We start from the raw sequence: 26,436 nt of genomic DNA, 5'->3' as shown, positions 1-26,436 counted from the left end.
GTTGATTACAGGTGGGGGTTGTTAACCACAAACAGATCAATTAGGAATGTGATTAGCAGTCTTGGGAGTACTTTTTGCTCAGTATTCCCTTATCCTTTAACTGTCTTTTAAAACAATGTTGCAAGCTGATAGTCTCACTTTAAAAAAAAAACATTAAATCCTTCTTGGATAATAATGCTTTCTGCATAAGAAAAATGGCTTGTAAATTAGTTCAGCCTGTGAGTAATAATAAAAGTTTATTACTTATCTCTCACAGTTTTGAAGAGTCTCTAAAATAGAAGAGAATACTCTTTAAATGCCCCTAAAATGCTATCCTCTTTCACTACAGTTCATTTGTGTATAGGGTGTTATAAAATCACACATTTGAGAATTTCAGGATGGAGAAAGCACCTTCTGAAGCAATGTCATTGAGAGATGGGGAGCAAGCCGCTTTCTACCAGCTGAAAATCTACTCCCTCCTCCCTCTCCAGCCCCTCCCTGACACCTTGGCCTAGAGGAGCCTGTGTGTTGGATAGAGTTGACGGCAGTGAAATTCCTACCAAGTTGGCCCTTTCAGTTTCACCTGTCAGCGTCTCTGATGAAGAGGGATCTTGACAAACCAGACTGGTTTGGATAACTGGACTACAGCAGTTGTCTTCATCTCAGTAAACTGACTAACCACTACAGAGGCTGGACGAGAAATTTATAGAAAATCCTAAAATGGAAATTGAAGAGAGTGTTTCAATGACTAGGAAACAACAGGCTTTAGTGAGGTTCCAGCATATTATAGTATGGTGGGGTGCTGGGACTCCTGTCTTCAAGGGGCCCCTAAAAGTGATAGAGGGGATTCATTTAGTATGTGCCAGCTGCCATTTAAGCACTTTGTGGTTATTAGCTCACTTAGTCCTCACAACAGTCCCATGAGATCGTGATACTTGTACTTTGCACACAAGGAACCTGAATCACCAAGAGGCCACGTGCTTTCCCAAGGTTACATAGCTGGTAAGAGGTGAAGCTCAGATACAAACCCAGATTTTCTGACTCTGTGGTCTGTTCACTGTAAATACTGAAACGAAACCCATCGCTATAAAGCTCCTTTGGGAAACCCATCTTGGTGAGGCCCACCTCTACACAGCCCTACCCCCATGTGCCCATCTCTTGCACCACCCTTAGGTGTTGCCATGTTTGCTGATCTCACTCAAGTGTGAGCTTCCGTATAAGGGTCCAAGTCTTACTCATCCTTAGCCAGTAGTCAGTGCTGGATACATGTGTGCTGTACCAGACTGGAGGTGAAGTTTTACAGAGACTTTGTAATCTCCCTGAAGCTGGCTAAGAAGACAGCCACCTGTGACTAGTTACACAGAAACCCAGCCACTTAAAGCAGTGGCACTGCTGGGGATGAACTTAGATTTAAAGTCGCTAGCAGGTAAAATCTGACCTGTGTCTCCAGAAACAACTTTACTTGTTCACATTAGCTGTGACTCTAAACTGCTGCTTAATGGTTCTCACTTGCTCTAATTTTTCAAAGACTGACTCCCCAGTCATTAGAGTCTGTTCTGTTACTAGTAACTCAGTGTATGATCTGAAACAAGAGGCCTACCTCTTTGGGCCACAGTTTCCTCATCTTTAAACTGAAAGAATCAGATTCTGGTTTTCAAAAATGTAAAGCAGTGGAACCTTTGGGAGGCCAATATATAAAACAGAAGGTGAACTGTGTCTCTGGCTTATCCATCACACCCTCTTTCCCCACTGCCTGGCAGCCTTGGAGGGTCTTTGCTGAACATAAGCACTGGACTAGATCTTTCCAAAGGAAATAACTCAAAATATTATAATGTTTAATAATGATACTTAATAATTCAATAATAAAGTAACTTCAAAATAGCCTAGCCTACCTTGAGAAAAGCAGGTTGGAGGGCCCTCACCATGGGATCACTGTGCCTGTCTGTGTTACTGTCAGACATTGTGTGTTCCAGGCAGGGAGGGGTGTCAGCTCAGCCTGATAATGTACAGTGGATTGGGGAAGCTAAAGCCTCTGGGCCTCATTCTCCTTGGCTGAAAACAGACTGCGTGTCATGGCACTGGTGAATTAGAAATTCTATCCAGCCACTCTTGAAGATTGATTTTCCGTCTGGGGATCTGACCTCTTGCTTCACTAGCAGAGGGGATCAGTCTGTTCTGGGAGGAGTCAACGAGCTGGCCCTCAGAAAAGCCTTCCCTTTCTTTTTTGTTCTTTTTTTTTTTTCTTTCTTTCTTTTTAACTGTGTGTTTCAAAGGGAAAGTCTGATTACTTTGGGGACTTAACACCACCAGTTTGAATTCTTCTTGGTACTTAGAGCCTTGAGATATCCATACACCCCCACATCCGTCCTTTGTGCTAGAAGATTACTGAAGATTTAATTCCATTTATGTCATTGGATTTGTAAAAAACCCCTTTTGGATTCAAAGATGAAGGCCTCGCTTACTTTATTTTTGTCATTTTCACAGACCCCTTATGCAAATGCCCCAAGAGTAAGAATCTTGCTCAAGTGATTTTTGTATCTCCAATGGCTAACAAGGAGCCTGACATAGAGTAGCTGCTTGGTAAATATGTGTTCATTCATTCAACAAATACCCCCAAGGTACAACGATAAGAAAAATAACTATGGTCCTAATACTGATCACCTCTGCTGTTGACTGGAAGAGACAGTTAAAAAGATAAGTACAAATAAATATATCTTGGGTTAAGTGCTATAAAGGAAAGAACAGGTTCAATGGAAGGAAAAATTAGAATTGTTGATACATGAATGGAATTAAATGACCCAGACTTCCAACTCTAAATCTCTGTCTCTTTCACCTCTTTGTAAATAATCATTGCTATTATGTTAAATATCACAACTACTGTCATTTCTTGTTTACCCACTACATTCTAAGCTTGGTGCTGACATCTCTATATTTATTATATAAAATTCTCAAAATGCCAGTTAGGCTTTCTTATCACTTATTCCAAATGAAAAAAATAAGGTCCAGGGAAGATAATTATGTAATTTGTTCATGATCAGAGAGTTAATAAGTGTCAGAGATGAATTGAACCAAAGTTGGTCTGACAAAGCCTCTGTTTTAAGCAAAAGGGAAAAAAAAATTCTCATTAACTCCACGGATTATCATCAGGAGTCCAACAGGGTTCCCAATTTAAGAACTACTATATCATTATCATATGGCAAAAGGTCCACTACGTTAGATGAGAGACAAAAAAAAAAAAAAGGCGGGGGGGCGGGGGAGAAACTTTGCTGTAGAGTGGGAGGGAAAAAGAGGAAGATAGTCTTCTTGCATGGGCCGTCTTATCAGCCTAGCAATAATAAACTATCACCATAGCAACAGGAAGTATAATTGATGGCAGATGTTGAGCCACTTTAAAAGCCACGCCAACTGAATGCCAAGCTGATGCTGTAAACCTCTCTCTTCTGCCGCAGCTAGACTAATCATGCTATGGTCATATTGGAGAGACCCATCTTTCAAGGGTGGAACAAACTCTGGACTTGGCATCAGAAAACTTGAGTCTGAGCCTCACATCTGCCCGTGCCGAGCTCTGTTGCCCTGAGCAAGTCAGCTCATCAAAAGTAGAAGATAGTTATCATTAATTTTATCATCATTATTACTACCAGTAGTAGGAACTCTCTGAAATTCAATTTCACAATCTAAAAGATAGATAATATTTGTGTAAGCATCGTCAGAAGGTTTAAATGGAATAAAAGATGTGTAAGTGCTTAGTAAACTATAAAGTAATTCACAAATATAAAATATTAACACCAAGAGACAGCTTGACGTGCTAGAAAGAGTTTGCACTGGAATCAGACAGATATGGCTGCTTACAGACTGCTTCATCAGAACGCATCACTTACATGCTCAGCCTCAGTTTTCTATCAGTAAAATTTCTTAGTGTAAATCTGTAAAATGTTCTACCCATCTTACAAACCTGTGGCTTAATTAACCTCTCTACACTTCAGTTACTCCTCTGTAAAATGGAAGTGGCACTGGCACCTCCCTCATAAGGTTGTTGTGATGATTAAGCAAGTTAATACAGGGAGAACATTTAGAACAGTGCCTGGCACAGGCAGTGTGTCATACATATTAATGGTGGTAATGGTAGTGGTGGTGGAGAAGAAGAGGAAGGAAGAGCAATTGAAATCATATGCGTGCACAGAACTGTGAAAGCTGGTGGTAATAGTAGTGGTGGTGGAGAAGTAGAAGAAGAAGGAGAAGAAGAGGAAGGAAGAGGAGGAGGAGGAGCGGTTGAAGTCATATACGTGCACAGAACTGGGAAAGCTGGCCAGGCTTGGTGGCTCACACCTGAAATCCCAGCACTTTGGGAGGCTGAGGCCAGTGAATCCCTTGAGCCTAGGAGTTTGAGACCAGCCTGGGCAACATGGTAAAAACCTGTCTCCACAAAAAATAAAAGAATTAGCTGGATGTGGTGGTGTATGCCTATAGTCTCAGCCACTCAGGAGGCTGAGGTGGGAGGATTGCTTGAACCTGGGAGGCAGAAGTTGCAGTGAGCCAATGTTATGCCACTGCACTCCAGCCTGGGCAACAGAGTGAGACCCTGTTTCAAAAAAAATAAATAAATAAAACAAAATACTGAAAGCTCCATGTGATACAAGTGGGGACCTCCATAGTCAATGTCAAAATACTTCTGGTTAGTTCGTGGACGGGTTCACATGTCTTATAAGTTTTCTCAAAGTTTCCATTGTCTACATAGCCTTTTGTCATGCCCAGTATGCATGCCTGCTCTGATCCTTGGCTGTGAAGGTTTCAATGGGAAAGGGAGAACCAGGACAAAGAATTGGTAGAAACCATGAGAAATATTTTCTCAGAGACCAAAGTCTCTACAGGCCAGGATTTCTCAGAGTCTTCTTTGATATATTAAAAAGTATTTCTGGAAAAAATTAGTTTGTAAACTGCTATGATGTTCAAGATAACTAGGTGTCTTTTTTTTTTTTTAAAGAGATGGGGTCTCACTGTGTTGCCCAGGCTGGACTCTAATTTCTGTGCCCAAGAAATCCTCCCTCCTCAGTTTTCCAGGTAGCTGGGACTATGGATGCACTTCACAGTACCCAGCTCTAACTAGGTGTCTTCATAGCAAGACATCTGTTAAGACTTTAAAATGTTAACATGCATTGTGAATCTCCCAGGTTGGGTAGGCATAAAGAGTATGGTGTGTCCCAAATTTACTTGATCGAAGAATTAGTTTTTCATGGAGCATCTTACTTTACTAAAGTTTCAAGTACCAAAGTTGGGAAATGTTGATGTAAGCCCATAGCCAAGACAATCAAGCATTAAGCACAGTACCACAAAACAGGTTTGAAAACTCCTACTAATCCTTCCATCAATTCATGTATCTATTTAACAAATTAAAAGAGTTCTATACGTGGTAGTGACTTTGTGCTAGATGGTGGAGAAATAATGACAATCAAGACTAGTATATTCTCTACCCTCTCAGAGTTCTGGTGGGCCTACTGGGGAGAGGGAAAAGTTGCCCACCAATTTTATTGCAGTGACAAGTGAAAAGATGGAGAGGACAGGTGCCATGATACCAGGAGCAGAGGCTTCTTACCCAACCTAGTGGGTCAAGGAGAGTTTCCCAGGGAAAATAACTTCTAAGTGGAGACCCAAAGGAGGAGGTACAGCTGTAGGACACATAGGAGCTTGCAGCACACTCGCCTATGCATTCCATGTTGTATCCTCATGACAACCTTTCTTGGTAGATGCAATGAGAGTGGTAAAAGTTATTAAGTGGTCATTACGACCTAATGAGTTCCTACTCAATGAGTCAGGCACTGTGCTAGGCATCTTACAAATTTATTATATTTAATCTTGATGGCAATGAGCAGTATCCTCAGTTTACAAATGAGAAGTTAAGGCTCACAGGAGATAAGTGGTTTCCCAACGCTTATCTCTAATAGCATATTATCTCAAAATACGCTACATGTATTTTGTACATGTAGTTAGTACAAAACCAGGACTTTCAGATCTGCCTGATTCCAAAGCCCATTACACTGTGGTCAACCAGTGCTGGGCCTAGACCGTGGCTGGTCCATAACAGGGTTTTTACTAGTCAGAAATATGGAAGAGTAAGCAGAATGTCATGAGTTCTTCCTTAAGCTAATTTTTTTCTTCTTAAATGACTTATATTATGCTGAGATGTCCCCCTCCCAACCATTTGATGTAGAAAGTCCTGTGGGGTTATATATATATATATATATATGTATATATATATATATATAACTTGCCAGAGAAAACTTTGAGCTTCTTCTTAGCAAAATAAAAACTTTCTAACCGTATGTCAGTCTCCCAAGTCATTTTGGAAGTGTTGCCATCTATGAAATCTAAAAATCATGGAAGTTCTGTGTATGCAACTTTCTAGAACATTTTCATTCTAAAAGTGAGAGAAATGTGAACCAGCACATTGCTGTGAGTTCTGCTGGTGCAAAATTGGATGAGTTGCTGAATTCCATGGGCACCAGCAGCCAAAAATGGAGATAAAATAAGATCAAGTGTCATCTTCCAAAATGTACAGACACACCACCAGTGACATTCAGGCATTCTACATCCTGGTTTATAGACACCCTTTTTGTAAGTTTTAATAGATACTAGAAAAGTACCTAGCATTAAACCTGAGTTTTCATGAACATTTTTCCCTAGAAAATTTTAAAAAGAAGGAAAAGTTTTTTCCCCAGAATTTAGAGACATATTTTATGACTAATCAATACTATAGGTAGTACTTGGGAAAAGAAAATGTGAAGATAGGACCTGAATTACTAAAATGTGTGAAATAGTATGATAATATGTATAAAAGTGCCTCATGCATAAAAGGCCCCAGTAAATGCTTTCTTTCTTCCTGATTCACATGGTGAGCAAGTGGCGGGGGCTCAGGACTAAACCTCATAGCATCAGACTCCCAGTCCAGTGCTCCTTCCAAGATGCCTTTCAGTTGTTTTCTTTCTATCTACCTTCCTCACACTGTGTCCTTCATCTCTCTGTCTAGCCCCCAGGAAAAGTGCAGCAAGTGCAGGTATTTCTGAAATGACGAGTGGCTCACAAAAAGGATCTGATGAGTGTTAATAATAAGCAATGTGTACCTAAGAGTGTAGACACTATTAGCATTTGGAAAAATAGGAATCTGAACTGAGAACTGGAAGGGCCCTTAGAGATCATCCCACACAAACCCTCTTTTTACAGATGAGGAAGTTGAGACCCAGAAATGGGAAGTGCTTTGTGCATGGCCAGAGAGCTCATTGCTGATCAAACCAGGACGAGCATCCATATGAAACAGGCAAATGTAAAATTACATGAGAAAAAAAAAAAACACCCTTTACCTCCAGATATGCTGCTTTCCAGAAAAGTGGCGAGGAAATACCACAAAAATACCTTTACTTCCAAAAATTTGAAAATGTTGAAGGTCATGCTTCATATTGTGCCAGGCAAGAGAACATTGTACATAATTGTAAATCGCCATTGGAGGAGGTGGTCCTGGTTGTATTCTTTTGTCTGTTTGTAATACACATAACATAAAATTTATCATCTTAACCATTTTTAAGTGTACAGTTTGGTGGTATTAAGTTCATTCACATTATTGTGCAACCATCACCACCATCCATCTCCGGAACTCTTTTCATCTTGCAAAACTGAAACTTTACCCGTTAAATAATAACTCTGCATTGCCCCCTCCCCCAACCCCTAGCAACCACCATTCTACTTTCTGTCTCTGTGAATTTAACTACTCTCTAGATACCTCATGTAAGTAGAATCATACAGCATTTGTCTTTTGTTGACTGGCTAATTGCACTTAGCATAATGTTCTCGAGGTTTATCCATGCTGTAGCATGTATCAGAATTTCCTTCCTTCTTGGTTGTATTCTTAATGCAACAGAGCTTGTTCTCTGTGGTCTGCTGATTATAACCATCATCGCTGTGAAGACTTTGGCGTGCTTAACGTTTTTGTGACTTCTTTCCAGTGGGGGAAATAGCTCAGTTGTGGATGATAGCAGCAATGAGAAGCAGTGTTTGAGAAGAAATCAGACTCTCTTCTTCCAGTCTTTTGCAAATAGGTGACACAAGAGGTAAACAGAATTGCATGCTGTGCCCCTCCACATCACCCCCTATTTTCTTTGTTTCTTCTGCCCAAATCTTCAGTCAATCACAGAGAAGCAATGAGAGTTGAAGATTTTAAAAGTGGGTTTTCAAATAAGACAGCCTTGGGTTCCAGTCTTACTTCTGAAACTTACTAAATATGTGATCTTGGGTAACGTGATTAAACTCTCTGAGCCTCAGTTCTGTAATCTGTATGTAGAGATAATAATACTTTTATCAAAAAAGCATGCCTTTTTTTTTTTCCTTCTGATTGATGAGATGCTTTCTATATTTTTTCTGGATTTAAACATAGTTTCCAAAGTTAAAATATTAATACTACTTTTCCCTGTCCCATTGGGTTGTTTAGAAATGTAATGTGATATATGACATTTTGGTCTCTCTGAAATGTCTTGTTCCAGCCCAAAGATTATTAGGGCACCTCATGTCATTTGAAAGGAGAGAAAGCTAATTTATTGATAAGGTTCTGCGTGTCATATGTATCATTTCTTTCTCATCAAAAACACTGAGTAGAACTCTGTTATGGTACTTGGTCCTTTACTTCATAATTTTCTATCTTCCCAGCTAGTCAGAACCATGCCCACCCCGCAGTTCCCACCCCTTGGTCAGTACCTAGCATTATGCCCAGAAAAACTACAGATGCTTCTTCACACTCCCCCCCAACCCCCACACCCCCATGACCGAAGTGTTTCTATAATGCTCTGGGAATCAGCATCTCAATTGCCCCATGGCCTCATGGTTAAACATACCATTCATTCGATCTCTCAACTGTGACAAAGAAGGAAGCCTGGGTGTGGAAACTGATTTCAGCTCCCCTCTGAAGTTGGGCATCTCTCTTTGCTGACCACTTGGAAATTTTTTTTTCTTGCTTCTGACCCAACTCTCCGCTTTCTTTTGATAAACAGGACAGCTGTCCCCAAAGGGATGAATCCATTACCTTTCACCAGAGTTGAGTTCGTTTTCCATTTCACGTTTCTGTTTAAAGAGAAAGCCCTTTAAAAGCACTGAACATACACTGAGCGTGTGTACTTAATTTTTAATATGTGTATGCCCACAGCCAAGAGAACAGAGAACCTTAAATAATAATGAAACTGAATTGTACATGTTGTATGTTTTATGTGGCACTGATTCCTAAATATGCTCTTAGCAGCCAGGTATTATTTAATACATCCCCATTAATCAAGCTGCCAAATCTAAATGAAAACCATGTTTAAATATGTTTAATAAGATTATAGCTTTTGGTTGAATATCAAACTAACATAGCTACATTTTTCCTTCCAGCCAGCCCTCAGTTACTGTCTTATATTTTTACTCTGAAAGCTTTTGAACTATCAACCCAATCTTGATTATAAAACAAGTTATACCACAAACTTTTAGTATCGTGAGCTTCAGCTGAGTCCCTTAGTGTAAATGTTAGGAGAAAGAACAATTCCGAGATTTTTTTTCTGGCTAAAAAATGATATTTTTCTTCTTCTTGAGGTGAGCCTTTGAGTTTAAAAGGAAATTAAAAATTCTATTAGAGATGCTAAATTGTTTGTAGCTTCTGTATTAAATGATGTCTGCCTTTTGCATAGTTATTGAAAGTGTTTCATATTAAATGTACTTTTTCTTTTTGACGGTTAAAGCTTCTGTTAGTTTTGCAATAGTGACACCTAGGGGCTTTAGAGAACATTGCATGGGCTGCGAAAATCTCAAAAACAATCCCTCTGCTCTTTTGACATGGATAGAAAAAGTATTTGTGGGTCATTAGGGCTGATGGAGAAAGAAGGCACATGGTACCCTGGGCGAGGTAGGTTTCCAGTTCTATTTACCAGGCTTCCAATCTGCAAACAAAAAAAGGAGGTAAATAAAAAGAGGTTTTCTTAAAAATAAAGAACAAGCTGAACTTGGAGTAACATACAGTATTCTAGCAGATTTTTAAAGTTATTAATAAAACAACATCATATTTATTAACGTGTTTAATTCTTGTTCTTATTTGCAACAGTTTGCCTGCTGTTCTCACCTTTGTAACAGGCATGTCCCGCGGTGATTGCAGAGAAGTGATGACTGCGTGTGTTGCTTTGACTTGCTGTTCTGGATGAATGTCTTACTTCTTACATCTCCAATTCTTCTATTTGCCTTGTTCAATATTCTGTATCCATATTCACCCTTATAAAGTTGTCATTCAGACTTTTAGCCTATTTGTTCTCTTCACTGATATCATTATTTCTTCTAGCTTCTCAGAGCCCTTACATTTTCTCCATGTTTATATGTCTTGAAACTTTTAAATTCTTGATCAAAGCAATCATAAATGTGTCTGTTACAAACTCATTAAAATTCTTCAATTATATAAAAACTGACAAGTCTTATAAAACTGTTTTTGTACTACATTAAGTTCAAAATAGGTGGCACATGTTTAACTTTGTACACTGTAGAAATTCTAAGAATCATTTCAAAAAGAAAAAGCAAATACAGTGCACAGCAATGCATATAATTCTTATAGACCAGTATTACCTATCTGTCATATCTCTCTGTAAACAATGATGGTGACAATGATGATAGGCAACGTTTATTGATGTTTTTTATATGCCAAGCACTGTTCTAACCACTTTGCATGAATTAACTCAGTCACCACGGGACAGGAACTGTTATTATCCCAATTTTACCCACATTCACAGAATGCTTCTGTGTTCCAACAAGGAAACTTCAACAAAGTAGTGCATGAGCTTATAACAGGTTGTGTGCAATAAGAGTTTATGTTATTAGTTTTTCCTTGAACTGCTTGGGAGTCAATGTCACTTTTCTTAGCTGCATTAGCCTGCCCTCCCTTTGGAGTGTGCACGTCTCCTTTACTGTCTGATACCTGTCTGCTTTCTTCACTGAGTGTCTCTAGCTTTGTCTAGCAATACCTGCCCTCATAGAACTTACATTCAGTTGGGAAGATCCTAAGAAACAGCAATCACAACAAGTAATACTGATTTTGGGTAACAAGAAATGTTATAAAAGAAAGCAAAGTGATATCAGGGAGCAAAAGTGGAATGGCAGACTGGGTGTGAAGGGCTGGCTTTGTGAGCAGGAGAGAGGCCCTCCTGAGGAGGGGATGTTCGTGGTGAGTCTCAAATGACAGAAAGGACAGCAAGTGCAAAGGCCCTGGAGTGGGAATGAATTGAACATGTGTGAAGAAAAGCAAAAAGAGCAGGGAGGCTGGAATGTGTTGAGTAAGGAGAATACTGTGGGGCTCCTCTCTCTTTCCTTTCTCTGCTGCCAACACTTGTGTTTTCTGTCTCAGACTCTAGTTTCACTGAATTCAAAGAAATGGTTTGGAATTGAAATCCTGAGATGTCATCCACTGGGAGTGCTGGGGATAGGGGGACACATGCAAGAGAATTGGCCTAAGAAAGGTTACTCCCTGAGTATCTTCCGTATATACCCGTAGCCCCACACATTTTTATCTTGCAAAGTCAGAGAAGATGAACATAAGGCAGAAGTGGAATCCCAGCACAGTTCATCCTCAGTGCTCCACAGCAGAGAACAGACCTTGGATATCGTACTTCACACAAGTTTGGTGACTCTTTTTTTTATGTCTGCCTCTCCACTAGACTGGATATTGACTGAGGACAGAGCTTATGTCATAATCATTCTTCATTCATTTTTCTTTCTTGCATTCATTTTATCAGTAAATGCTTCTTGAGTGCCATCTATGTGCCAACCACTCGTACTAGGCCCATCTATCTCTGCTTGGATAAAATTCCAAGCAAGAAAGATACAGTCCCTGCTCTCAAGCTTTCAACAGTATTGGAGAAGAGGAATACCATAAAATAGCGTAATACAATGTGCTATGCCTCCGCTTTGGGGAGGCAGAGAAAATGTTCCAAAGGAAGTGACAGTTGAGTCCAGTCAGGACTTGGAAGTATAAATAAAGGTGAGTGAGTGTATGTCTGTATGTGTGTGTGTTTCTGTGTTTGGAGAGGAGTATGCATGTGTAGTGGGCCCGAGATGGGAGAGAATGTGTGCAGAATTTTAAACCTTGGGAACAAAGGATTCATGAACTCAGAGGTGAACTCAATTGTGTACTGGACGAAAATGTGAATGAATGAGTACATGAATGTATAAATGAATGAATCAGTGAGTGATTTCTTCAGAGGCAGCTCATGAAATGGAGGTTGTATTAGCTTGTTTTTACACTGCTATAAAGATACTACCTGAGACTGGGCAGTTTAAAAACAAAAAAAGGTTTAACTGACTCACTGTTCTGCATGACTTACAGTCATGCTGGAGGATGAAGGGGAAGCAGGCTCCTTCTTTACAAGGCGGTAGGAGAGAGAGAGCAGGGGAAATTGCTACATTAAAACCATCAGCTCTTGTGAGAACTCCCTCACTATCATGAGAACAGCATGATGGAAACAGCCCCCATGATCCAATCACCTCTCACCAGGTTCCTCCCTCAACATATGGGGATTACAGTTTGAGGTGAGATTTGGATGGGGAGACAGAGTCAAACTATATCAGAGGTATAAAGCCAAAAGGCATTTTTATTAATTCACCCTGAGAAATCACTATTCCAAATTCTGCCCATTATTTCCATGTAGGCAGACTCATATGGAGACCCATATCTTTATCAAAAATGTGCTTGTCAAGTAGATTATTCAGTGACTTATTGGGAGAAAAGGCTAGGCATTCATCTTATTGTAGGGATGGCTTTATCAATGGAACTGCATATAGCTGATGGCCAATATTTATCTTTATCCTGAACATTGCTTAGATGAGAACTATGGGGTAAACAAATGAGTGAAAAAATAAGTTAAAATGTCAAGGGTGTGCATAGAAGAGAGAGAGACTGTTAATGTGGTCTAGATGCCAGAGGTGAAGAGCTGGCTTGGAAAGTAGGGACTAGATTCTAGTCTTTGCCGTACCTCTATCTTGTGTGACATAGAGCGACTAGCCATCCTCAAACCCATAAAGTGGAACTATGCTAGGCAATGTCTAAATTTAGTCTCTGTCAGCTCTAGAATTTTGTGTTCACCTTAGTTATACCTGCTGAGGAGGGAGAGGTATTGAATGTATATGGGCACCAGTTGGGCAGCTTCCTCATGGTCCCTGGATGACAGCTCTGTCCTGGGGCACTCAGTCCTCCAGAGTACCTTAAGAAGCTGTCCTAATCTGCCATACACTTGGGAGGGTTCTGGCTGTTAACCACCTATGTTGGACACACTGCTGCTATTCTCCTTCCCCACTTATATCTGTTATTCTAAAGCGATCTGAGAAGTTGGCTATTCCTGATGTTGCCTTTTCTTATAGTCCACATAGGGAGCCTCTGCTCAGAGGGTTATTTGTAAAAATTAATGAGATACATGTAAAGCAGCCAGAACAGTACCTGGCACATGATAAATACAAAGAATGTTTGTTACTATTTGTCACAATTATTCCTGCAGCCCTTCATTGCTGCCTTTCTTCCTCAGGTATTTTCTGCCTTGTTCTCCAACAAGCACAAGGGATACAGGGGTAAATAGGATACCATGTCTGTCCTGAGGGGTTCTGTTCAGTGCTATTTACTGAGTGCCTTCCATGTGCCAGGCACTAAGGTTACATCATTAAGCCCCCACCACAATCCATTGCAATACTCATTATACCCATTTCATCTTCCAGGAAAGTGCATCCCAGAACAGAAAAGTCATGTGACATTCCCAGCATCACACAATTAGTAAATGGCAAAGTTGGAATTGGAGCTCCAGTCTCACAGACTCCAAATCCAGTGTTCTTTCCACCATGTCACTCAGCTACCACAAGGCTGCTATTGCAGTTTTGAAAGGAAAAAGAAGCAGCAGTGCATGATGGGAGTCAGCATAATGGGAAATAAACTCTCCTTCCCTGGGCATCTACTTCTAACTTGCAGAAGAATAGGAAGGCTAGTCTTGTGAGCCCAGCTCCCAGCAGTCCTTGCTTTAGCCCATCTGAAAAGGATCTGTCTTTAAAAGCAAGAAGCCAGAAAAAATAATTCATACTAAAAACAAACTCTGTCATGAGTCATTTGACTTTGCTTTCCCCTGAACACATAGTTTATGTCTTGGGTGAGCTAAGGCTAAAGGAACATCTGATATGTTTTAGGCTAGCAGAGCCATTATTTAAGGAACTTCACATCCAATGTGTGCCCGTTGGACCCTATGGTTTAAATCAAGTCTTCTGCTTATAGGGCCTGACAATTTGGTTTTTTTGTTGTAGTTGTATTGGAGTGTGATTGTGTACATGTTTTATCAAGATGACAAGAATCGCTCTGGTTCGTGATTAAAAAGTTCTCAGGCTGTTGAACTAGCCTATGCAGTAGTTACTCTGAGTATGTGCACTAAACAGGAATGTGTATATGTGCGCACGTGTTCAGATGTGTGAGCACTTACAGAAACAGAAGAGAATGAGAGAAAGGCAAATTCCAGCTGAGCATCTTACCATTCCTATCAGCAGAAGAGCGAGCCCAGCCCTGGGGCTGGGTCAGAGGGTTTCTCAATCCTGGGGGAACAGCAGATAACCCCGAGCACAAAGCAAGTGTTTCTGTCTCTGTTGCCAACATGCTTTTGTTTAGATAATTGAAAAATGACAGGAATACACTTACTTTGTAAAAGCACGAACAATGTAGGAATATAGAGCAAAAGCAAAAGGCACAAACCTCTCCTGATCCCAAAAGTAATCACTATTATGCGTTTTGTATGTCTGTCTTACCTTTTTGACGTATTCACAGACATATATATACACATATATATCATATAGTAGAGATTGTATAGTAGAATACTATACTATTTAAATAGTAGAGGATGAAAAAGAGATGAACTTTTTTTATCTATAAGATACTTTGGAATATATTAATACATATAAAGCTGCCCCATGTCTATTACATGCTGACAGTAATTCCAGAATCTGCATATATAAAAAACTGTTTAACCAATGTGTTGATAGACCTTTAGGTAGTTTCTAGTGTTTAGCTGTTACAGAGACACAAAGATCATCGTTGATGTAGTTCTTTATATACAAATATGAGGACTTCTTTTAGAGAAATACCAAAAAAAAGTGTAATTTCTAGTGGAAGGATTTGTGCATTTAAAATTTTGTTAGCTGTGGCCAAAATGTCCTCCAAAAAAGCTGTCCCAATTCATATTCCTGCCAATGATGTCCCTGTGCCTTTGCCAACGCTGGATATTGTCAGTTGTTTAATATTTTTTGCCAATTTTGGGGCAGAAAATGACTGCTTATTGTTCTTTTCCTTTGCCTTTCTCCATTACTAGTAAGAATGAACATTCTCTTTATACCCATCAAGTACTTTTCTGTTAATGGCCTATTAAGATCTTTTCGTCATTTTCCTGTAGGGTTGTTTGTCCTTTCCTCATTGATTTAGAGGAGTTCTTTATCTTCTTTACATACCAATTCTTTATCTGTCATTACATACTGAAGACATTCTTATAGTATGTCCCTTCTTATCGACCTTTGCTTACAATATCTGGTACTGGAGTTTTAAAACTTCATAAACTTTTATCTGTGAATCTCTTTATGACATCAGAATTTCTTGGAAATGTTCCCTTTAAACTATTTCTTTACTTGAAGCTGTGTTTTTCAGATGATAATGTGTTAGACTTTTATGTGCTCAAGAATAAACTAAGGACTGAGGAGGTGAGTGTTTTACCCAGGGCAAAGCTGAGATCAGAACATACCAGGCTGGCAGGTCCCTGTGTTTGTTAAAGACATTCTTAGTAATTTTATCATTAATTATGGGGAAATTCTAAAACTCCATCGGGATCAGCCACAGGCAAATCAGATGCAGCAAGAAGCTAGATACTGAGCATGCAGCCTGAAGTCATCTGAGCAATGGATCATAACCAGCTTCCTCTACTTACCACTTGACTTTGAGACATAACTTTGCTGCTTTGAGCCTTAGTTTATTTCTCTGTAGAATGGAGCTAATCACAACTTCAAATGACTATTGTGAGGTTTCACATTTCCCATGTTTCAGCACATGGTATCTGCTCAATACGTGTTTGCTTTTGCCTTTTCTGGCTAAAGACCTTTTTTCCCCTGGACCTTTGAATGCAACTGGTCATCTAAAACTATTGACTTCCATCTCTTCTGAGGATTTTTGTAGCCAAATGGTGGAGGCATATCTAGCTTGAGAGTTGAGGCAATTTCCTGATGATACATCTCAGTGGGCCTAAAGGAAACAAAACACCTACACCATTGCTCAATGCTGGAAAATTCTGCACAGTGGCCGACCCCTTTTGGAGGAGGGAAGCCAGGGCTCTGGGGAACAGCTCCTGTCTACGTGGGTGGAGAGTTCTTTCTTCAAGCATTGGTAGATCGTAAACTCACTGAGCCTCCTGCCTATATAGGAATAAATTTCCCCTGCCTTTGAGATCATCTCCTCTTCTCCTCACCTCAACCTGGCATCCTTCTCTTCTTAAGGCAACACAGCACTAGAGGCTGACTGCCCAGCCTCTTGAGCCAGACTTCCTGGAATTAAAACCCAACTCTGCCACTCTTTACTTGTGAGGCCTCGTGCAAGTTTCTTAATTACTCTCTGCCTCTGTTTCCCTGACTGTAAGATGAGAGTGCTAATGTTATCTACCTCATAGAGTTGTTACATGGCTCACTATTTATAAAGTACTTGGCACATAGTACAGTACTCAGGGAGCTGCTAATAAATCATATACGGTATCTGAATTTGGGCTTCTCATTTCATAGCCGATTGACTTTGGTTAATATGCTTACACCAAGCTCAGCTCTCTAATTTGTAAAATGAGTATGAAAATATCTACTTCATGGGATTGCTGGGCAAGTCAAATGGGATAATGTATGTAATGATTATAGGTACTCAAGAAGTGGTAGCTACTGTGGTGATGAGTATCAAAAAAGACAGGAATGAATATACAGAGACTATCCTAATTCTCAAAAGCCAAGAGACTAGTAGAATGTGGCCTCCACACTCTTAGCCCTGTGACCTTAGACCTAACCTCTTCAACATTCAGTTTCCTGATCTGTAGAATTAGATTGACAATGGTGCCTACCTCTAGGTCCATGATGAAGAAGGAGTAATAATAAATTGGGTTCACAGAAAGTGCTTAATAAAAATAATTATTATCGTTACCTGTATCTCCTGTCCATTTAAGGGAAGATTCCTATTTGCAGTCAGGGGTCCCTGGGCAGAAGTGATGACAGCACAGGCAGAGGCCTGCACTCCCTGCCCTCTCCAACTCTGGGGAGTCTGTAGCACAAGGTATGAAAGAGAAGCAAATCTAAGGAAGGGAGATTGAGATCAAAGCCTGGTTTCTATGGATCAGGCCAAAATGATTGAGGGAGAGAGAGAAACACAACTAAGGATGTCCATCAGGATTTATCTGCAACAGTGTGTCTCATTTTAACTCTTAAAACAGTTTTGTTGGATAGGTACTATTATTTCCAGTTTTGCCTAGCGAAACTGTGAGCTGGAGAGGTTAAGTGACTTGCCTAAGGTCAGATAGCTAAAAAGTAGAAAAACTGGGATTTGAGCCCAAGTCTGTCCAACTCTAAATCCCTGATGATATGCTTTTAATACATGCCTTGCCTCTGCTGGGAATGACTCAGAGGCCAAGCTGTAGGAGGAGGGGGAGAGAGGGATGACTGTGTTTCTCAGGGTGAACAGAGTAGGCAGCCACAGGGGCAGTAGGCCCAGAGCTAACAGGCCTTCATGTAAAAATTTGGAAATTTTGCCTGAAAGACAAGAGACTGTTTTCAGCTGAGGCCGTTTTCAACTGTACCCTGTGTACTAGGCTGAGGGTAAACCAAAACACAGCCATAAATAGTTCTCCACAGAATTCTCGTCACAACAGCCCACTGTATTCCTTCTGTTTGGAGATGAATGTTGAAACACCATGCATGAAAATGGCTGAGTCTGTTACTGTTCATGAAGTCTAGTCACAGCCCATTCAAATGAAGCCCCCTTGGATGTGAATAGAGATACGAGAATCAGCAGATGATCAGCCATCATGGACTCTCGACAAATGGCTTTGCCCAAAGAATCGGCATCTGTGGACTTCATACAAAGCAGGCCTTCTCAAAGCCTCTGTTTTGAAGGGACCCAGTCTCTTTCAATAGGTGTTTACCCACTTGCTACAGAATATGTTTGTATACCTGTTCTTTGTCTAATTAAAAAAAGTATCAAAGATAGAAGGGACTTTAACAAGTCATCTAGTCCAATGCATTTAAAAGAAGGGGACATTTGGTTCCAGAGTAGGAGGTAACTGTCCTGAGGCTATATAGAGAGAATGTGAGATGAAATCCAGGCCTCCTGATTCTTAGTCTAAAACATGACTGACTCTGCCTTTGTGAATGCGGCCAATACAGGGACAAAAAGTCTTTGGGCTTCTCTAAAGGGAGGGACTGCGATGTGTTAGAAATGGGAAGGAGGTTATGTTTGCCCTTGGTGCTTTCTACCTTTCCCATCTATTCTTTTCCTCCCATTTCAGTTCTTTTTTTTTCCTCATCTGTCAGAACTAACCAGTCTAATGTGCTCAATTTTCACTCCCTAAGAATCAGACTCCCAGATTTCCAGAGTTACTGCTGTTTACCTATTTCAGCGCTTTCCCCTACTTCAACTGGGCTGCCTTTTGAACAATGGAAGGGACCCTAGACCAGGGGAATACCAAGCTCGGCCCCTATTAAATGGGTCTCCTTGGTTAAGACATTGCCTACCCAAGCGTCAATTCTCAATCTCTAAGGTGCAGGTGAGAAAGAGGAAAGGGACAAATAGTAATTGATCACCTGATACATGCTGAACTCTAATTATATAACCACATTTAATCTTTAAAGGAGGTTATGTGAGGTAGGTAGATATTATTATCTTCATTTGCAAATGAGGAACTAGATTTCTAGAAAGGTAATTCACGTTCTCAAAGCCATGGAATCAGAAAGGGAGAGAGTTGGGACCTGTATCTAGATTTGTCTGAAAATCCAAAGTACAGGTTGAGCAGCACTAATTTGAAAATCTAAATCCAACATGCTTCAAAATCTGAAACTTTCGAGCACTGATGTGACACCCAAATGTCATGCTCAAAGGAAATGCTCACTGGAGCATTTCCAGTTTTGGATTTTGGATTAGGGATGCTCAACCAGTAATTATTTAATACAAACATTCAAAAATCCAAAATTAAAAACATTTCTGATTCCTAGAATTTTGGATAAGGGCTCAACCTTTTAAACTAAACCTGTTTAAGCTGTTTCAGGTTTGCCAAGCGAGAGAAAGTGAGATGAATATATGTGACATACATGCACATACATACACACACACACACACACACACACACACACACACGCATACACATCCTCACTCTGTATTAGTCCATTTTCACACTGCTATAAAGATACTACCTGAGACTGGGTAGTTTATAAACAAAACAGGTTTAATTGACTGACAGTTCCACATGGCTGGGGAGGCCGCAGGAAACTTACAATCATGGTGGAAGGTAAAGGGAAAACAGGCACATTCTTCACAAGACAGCAGGAAAGAGAGTGAGTGCAGAGGAAACTGCCACTCTTAAGCCATCAGCTGGCATGAGAATTCCCTCACTATCACAAGAACAGCATGGGGAAACCACCCCCATGATCCAATCACTTCCTACCAGGTCCCTGCCTCAATACGTGGGGATTACAATTTGAGATGAGATTTAGGTAGAGACACAGAATGAAACTATATCACACACACACACACACACACACACACACACACGCACACACTGGAAGAGTGCTTTCCAAACTGTGAAATGCCACCCACAGGTGGACAATTAGCCACCCAGTCCAGGCCAAGAATGAAGTGGCCGTCAACATGCCACAACCATCACGCAAAGAATCTACTTACAAGTGAGAGGAGTGGAGGAAATATTTAGAGGCAAGGACTTATCAGTTAGGTCAGTAGTTCTCAAATGTCACTGGAGGGCCACTGCAGGCAGGGCTGGCTACAATTTGTATATCCCCCAATTTGTGGGACCCAGTGCAAAATGAAAATGTAGGTCCCTGACCAGGGGCAAGAAAGTCACTCCTTCCAACAGGCCTTCTGTCTCAACACATGGTTGACAGGTGACTTCCAAGGCTGTCCAAATTCTACATGGAACCCCTCTGTGTGTTGTCAGCCTGACACTCCATGGCAGTGGTAGCCAGCTGGGGTCACTGCCTTGGCCCACCCTGAGACACAGGGGGCTCAATGTCTGGCCTGACTCTTTCCACACCTATGCTCATCTTTACGAGGAGAAGGGCAAGAGCAAAACATGCCCCCACCCCTAGCCATGTAACCCTGCCACGAACTCACAGGTGTGTGGTCAGCAGTGGGACGGGGCAGCAGAAGACAGGGAGTGGATGGCCAAGAACTGGCCCTGGAGACTAGCCCCATTGTTCCATCAATTTTCATCTATAAAACACAGATTCAAAGATAAAAGAGGATTCCCTATTTAATAAATGGTGTTGGGAAAACTGGCTAGCCATATGCAGAAAACGAAACTGGACCCCGACCCCTTCCTTACATCTTATACAAAAATTAACTCACGATGGATTAAAGATTTAAATGTAAGACTTAAAACCATAAAAACCCTAGAAGAAAACCTAGGCAATACCATTCAGGACATAGGCATGGGCAAAGACTTCATGACTAAAACACCAAAAGCAACGGCAACAAAAGTCAAAATTGACAAATGGGATCTAATTAAACTAAAGAGCTTCTGCACAGCAAAAGAAACTATCATCAGAGTGAACAGGCAACCTACAGAAGGGGAGAAAATTTTTGCAATCTATCCATCTGAAAAATAGCTAATATCCAGAATCTACAAAGAACTTAAACAAATTTACAAGAAAAAAGCAACCCCATCAAAAAGTGGGCAAAGAATATGGACAGACACCTTTCAGAAGAAGACATTTATGTGGCCAACAAACATATGCAAAAAAGCTCATCATCACTGCTCATTAGAGAAATGCAAATCAAAACCACAGTGAGATACCATCTCAACACCAGTTGGAATGGCGATCATTAAAGTCAGGAAACAACAGATGCTGGAGAGGATATGGAGAAATAGGAACACTTTTACACTGTTTTTGGGAGTCTAAATTAGTTCAACTTTTGTGGAAGACAGCATGGCGATTCCTCAAGGATCTAGAACTAGAAATACCATTTGACCCAGCAATCCCATTACTAGGTATATACCCAAAGGATTATAAATCAGTCTACTACAAAGACAAATGCACACGTATTTTTATTGCAGCACTATTGACAATAGCAAAGACTTGGAGCCAACCCAAATGCCCATCAATGTTGGACTGGATAAAGAAAATGTGGCACTTATACACAATGGAATACTATGCAGCCGTAAAAAAGAATGAGTTCATGTCCTTTGCAGAGACATGGATGAAACTGGAAACCATCATTCTCAGCAAACTAACATAGGAACAGAAAACCAAACACCACATGTTCTCACTCATAAGTGGTAGTTGAACAATGAGAACATATGGGCACAGGGAGGGGAACATCACAGACTGGGGCCTGTCAAGCAGTTGGGGGAAGGGGAGGGATAGCATTAGGAGAAATACCTAATGTAGACAACGGGTTGATGGGTACAGCAAACCACCATGGCACATATATACCTATGTAACAAACCTGCATGTTCTTCACATGTATCCCAGAACTTAAAGTATAATTTAAAAAACAACAACAAAGAAAGAACTTAAAGAAATTGACTGCAAACAATTAACCCCCAGCTTGGGCTCTTTCTGGATAGAGCTCTGTGCATTGCATGGGTGTATTAGTACATTTTTATGCTGCTAATAAAGACATACCCGAGATTGGGCAATTTACAAAAGAAAGAGGTTCCGTGTGGCTGGAGAGGCCTCACAATCATGGCAAAAGGCAAGGAGGAGCAAGTCACATCTTACATGGATGGTGGCAGGCAAATATAGAGCTTGTGCAGAGAAACTCCCGTTTTTAAAACCATCAGATCTTGTGAGATCCATTCACTATCATGAGAAGAGCACAGGAAAGACCCACCCCCATGATTCAATCTTCTCCCTCCAGGTCCCTCCCACAGCATGGGGGAGTTCAAGATAAGATTTGGATGCGGACACAGCCAAACTATATCATTCCGCCCCAGCCCCCTCCCAAATCTCATGTCCTCACATTTTAAAACTAATCATGCCTTCCCAACAATCCCCCAGAGTCTGAACTCATTTCAGCATTAACTCAAAAGTCCCCAGTCCAAAGTCTCATCTGAGACAAGGCAAGTCCCTTCTGCCTATGAGCATGTAAAATCAAAAGCAAGTTAGTTACTTCCTAGATACAATGGGGATACAGGCATTGGGTAAATACAGCCATTCCAAATGGGAGAAATTGGCCAAAACAAAGGGGCTACAGGCCCCATGCAAGTCCAAAATCCAGCGAGGCAGTCAAATCTTAAAGCTACAAAATGATCTCCTTTGACTCTGTGTCTCACATCCAGGTCACACTCATGCAAGATGTAGGTTCCCATCGTCTTGGGCAGCTCTGCCCTTGTGGTTTTGCACGGTACAGCCTCTCTCCCAGCTGCCCTCACAAGGTGGTTTGAGTGTCTGCAGCTTTTCCAGGCATGCAGTGCAAGCCATCAGTGGATCTACCATTCTGGAATCTGGAGGTCAGTGGCCCTCTTCTCTCAGCTCCACTAGGCGGTTCCCCAGTAGAGACTCTGTGTTAAGGCTCTGACACCACATTTCCCTTTGCACTGCCCTAGCAGAGGTTCTCCAAGAGGACCCCACCCCTAAAGCAAACTTCTGCCTGGGCATCCAGGTGTTTCCATACATCTTCTGAAATCTAGGCAGAGGTTCCCAGACCTCAATTCTTGACTTCTGTGCACTGGCAGGCTCAGCACTACATGGAAGCTGCCAAGGCTTGTGGCTTGCACCCTCTGAAGCCACAGGCCAAGCTATAGGGACACAGGGTACCAAGTCCTAGGCTGCACACATCATGGGGACCCTGGGCCTGGCCCACAACATCACTTTTTCCTCCTAGGCCTCCAGGCTTGTGATGGGAGGGGCTGCCATGAAGACCTGTGACATGCCCTAGAGACATTTTCCTCATTGTCTTGGGGATTCGTATTTGGCTTCTGGTTACTTACGCAAATTTCTGCAGCCGGCTTGAATTTCTCCTCAGAAAATGGGATTTTCTTTTCTACTGCATTGTCAGGCTGCAAATTTTACAAACTTTTATGCTCTGTTTTCCTTTTGAAACTGAATGCCTTTAGTAGCACCCAAGTCACCTCTTGAATGCTTTGCTGCTTAGAAATTTCTTACGCCAGATACCCTAAATCATCTCTCTCAAGTTCAAGGTTTTACAAATCTCTAGGGCAGGGGCAAAATGACACCATTCTCTTTGCTAAAATATAACAAGAGTCACTTTTGCTCCCATTCCCACAAGTTCTTCATCTCCATCTGATACCACCTCAGCCTAGACCTTATTGTTCATATCACTATCAGCATTTTTGTCAAAGCCATTCAACAAGTCTCTAGGAAGTTCCAAACTTTCCCACATCTTCCTGTCTTCTTCTGAGCCTTCCAAACCGTTCTATCCTCTGCGTGTTACTCAGTTCCAAAGCCGCTTCCACATTTTTGGGTATCTTTTCAGCAACACTCCACTCTACTGGTACCAATTTAATGGGTGACACACTCGTGCAGCTGGTCCCCACTGCAGGCCCTTCACAAAGCTTCACTAGTCCATGAGAAATGAAACAATAAGGACAGGGTATTGAAATTTTAACAAAACTGAATGTAGACTGTTTAAATGATTCTCCTTTATTCTGATATCATGATAACTACTTTTTTGGTATTAAAATCTCCTTTTGGTTATGAAATAATGGTGAGAGTAAATGTTGAGCAGTTGCTTTGTTTAAAGTCCTTATATAATCAAATAAAAAGCTGCAAATTATGTTGTAGATCTCCAAAAAGTTTGAATATTTTATTGGTCCAAAGTTTGAGAACTCCTACTCTAAGACTTTCAAGAAGATGGCCCTTCCCACATGTGGGGCTGGAATCTCTTCCCCTTTCATCATCATCAGAAAGGCTTCCGCCCTGGATACAATTAGTATTTGTTGCATACTTCAGTATTTTCTAGGTATATCTTTGCTTTTTTGGAAGTCTAAAACATCTGGCAGAATCTTTCAGAAGAAGCAACACAGAATAGAGGCATTAAAATCAAAATTTGAAGTCTGAAACTTCTGTTTCTTACCATCATTAAGAGAGAAGTGCCCAATGACAATCATTTCTCCAAACCATCAACAGCTCCTTGGAAATGAAGTGGAAGGGTGATAATATATGCAGGACAGACCTAGCTAATGTCTTAATCTTGGCATAATTATTAATAACATTCCCTTTTCTTCCAAAAAGTGTCTGGGACTCAAAGGTGGGTTCATTGGGATAATAAACTATGGCCACCTTAAATAAAGGCCCCTTCAGCTCTCCTGAGCCAGAAAGTCCCAAAGAGCCTGCTCTTTCCCTGGGCAGGAAGCCATGGTGACCAGTGGAAGGATTATGTCTGTCTTACCAGAGGCCTGGGTTGGGTGCCAGCATGAAGCCTGTAGGATCCACTTAGATCTGGGACTTCAAAGACCTAGTGGTGGGTGAATCTTTGTGGCTTCCATCATTGCTTTGTCTCTGGGAGCATCAAGTTGAAGGCCAAGCTAGTTTCTTTCCTTTGATGAGGGAAAATATGTCAACACAATGGTCCACTGAACTCTGGGAATAGACAGACATGTGGTGCCTTTGGGGGATTATAGCCTAAATGGTTTTACTCTGGCACATGTGGAATTAAATATAAAACAAACAGCTGATTGCTGTTAAATTCACATGCATAAAAACAACCATTACTATGTCTTCTCAGCTACAGTACCAGAGAGTCCCCCTAGAATCAAGCAGTTATTAGACTGGACTTTGGAGTGAGTGTAGAAAAGAAAAGGAGGAGGAGAAGGAAGAAAATGAGGAAAAGAGGAAGAGGAGAGAGAAATAACAAGTCAAAGAGGTGGAGAGTTTTGAAAGATACAAAGCCTGTGCCATTTATAACTGAGTTATTTTTCCTTTTTATTCCTTGTATTTGACATATGAAAAGAAATCTTTGCTGATACTGGCTTCAGATTCTCAAGTTTAAGTATGCTATCCTTGACCCAGGAAAGAGTTACACGCATCATACTTCCGAGGCCTTCAAACAAAGAACAACTTGGAGCAAGCTTGAGAGTTTGCAGGGCATTTTGGTGACATTTCTGGATGCCCTTTGTTTCCCCCTTTCAAGAAAAGCCCTTTCTTTCGTTGCCTTCTCACATAACAGCTTGGGATTCTTGTCCCTCCCAGAAATGCATTTGAACTTGCTGGATTTGTTAAGAGTCAGGGCATGAAGCATTTTTCCATGGTAGAAAAGTTCTGGCATTCCAAAGCAGAACTAATGTGGGATTTGGGAAGCTTGCCCTATTTGTGCACTTAATTAGAGCTCACCAAAAGCAGCTGATCCATTGGTACCATAAGAAACCAATGCTGAGACCAAGGAAGGCTAAGACTGTGAGCACCCTAAGAGGGTGGTGAACATGAATTCCACACCTGTTCCCTACTGACTGGAATCAGGATTCAAAGGCAAAAAGTTGTGTGCTTTCCAGCAACATTCACTGGGATCCGCAGCCCAATTTAATCAATTGATAGGTTGCCGGTGTCTGAGTCAAGTCCCAAAACACTTGGTTCCCCTTGGGTCAATGAAATTTGGTCTTGGTTCTAATACGAACTTTAAGTTGACAAAAAATGGCTGTGAGAAAACTGCTGGTTTTAGAGTCAGTCAAGCCTGTGCTCTAAGTCTGACTCTGCCACTATGAGATGTCAGATCTTGGAGGAACTATTCAGTTACTTCTGAGCTTTAGTTTGCTTCCCTGTAAAGGGGCATACTAACACCTATCCCATGGGTCCATTATATACACAACAGCCAACATTTGTTGAGTAATTACTATGTGCAGAGCACTGTGCTAAGAGCACAGTCTGTGTTAACTTTTTAATGCTCATACAGACCTAAGGAAATAGATTCTATATTAGAGATTGGCAAACTACTCCCCACAGGCCAAATTTTGCCTACTGACTGTTTTTGACAATAAAGTTTTATTGAGACACAATCACATCCATTCATTCACATAGACCCTATGGCTGCTATTGTGCTACAACTGCAGAGTTGAATAATTGTGACAGTGATCAAATGGCTCATGAAAGCTAAAATACTTACTATCTGGCCCTTCATAGAAAAAGTTTGCCCCTACTTTAAATTATCTCAACTTAAAGGTGAAGGAAATAAGCCAAAGGTATTAAAACCTATTT

The 26,436-nt window shown here is 40.9% G+C and overlaps 1 protein-coding gene across 18 annotated transcripts in view; it reads left to right on the top strand.

Moving 5' to 3' along the window:
- FGGY (FGGY carbohydrate kinase domain containing) overlaps positions 1–26,436 on the top strand; it is a 456,399-nt gene that overhangs the window by 374,269 nt on the left and 55,694 nt on the right. The window contains exon 14 of one of the 18 annotated variants that reach the window (XM_063613874.1): positions 22,566–22,630. The exons of 15 other annotated variants lie outside the window; for them this stretch is intronic. In XM_063613874.1, coding sequence (XP_063469944.1) covers positions 22,566–22,630 — 65 coding nt within the window. Of the gene's footprint in view, positions 1–22,565; positions 22,820–26,436 lie in introns of those variants that run through there. 2 more of the 18 variants (XM_063613867.1, XM_063613865.1) reach the window with 2 other exon arrangements.

Source organism: Symphalangus syndactylus, chromosome 19 (genome assembly GCF_028878055.3).
Source record: "Symphalangus syndactylus isolate Jambi chromosome 19, NHGRI_mSymSyn1-v2.1_pri, whole genome shotgun sequence".
Taxonomy (NCBI): domain Eukaryota; kingdom Metazoa; phylum Chordata; class Mammalia; order Primates; family Hylobatidae; genus Symphalangus; species Symphalangus syndactylus.
The sequence above is the reverse complement of the archived record's forward strand: the minus strand, read 5'-3'. Positions and strand labels throughout refer to the sequence as shown.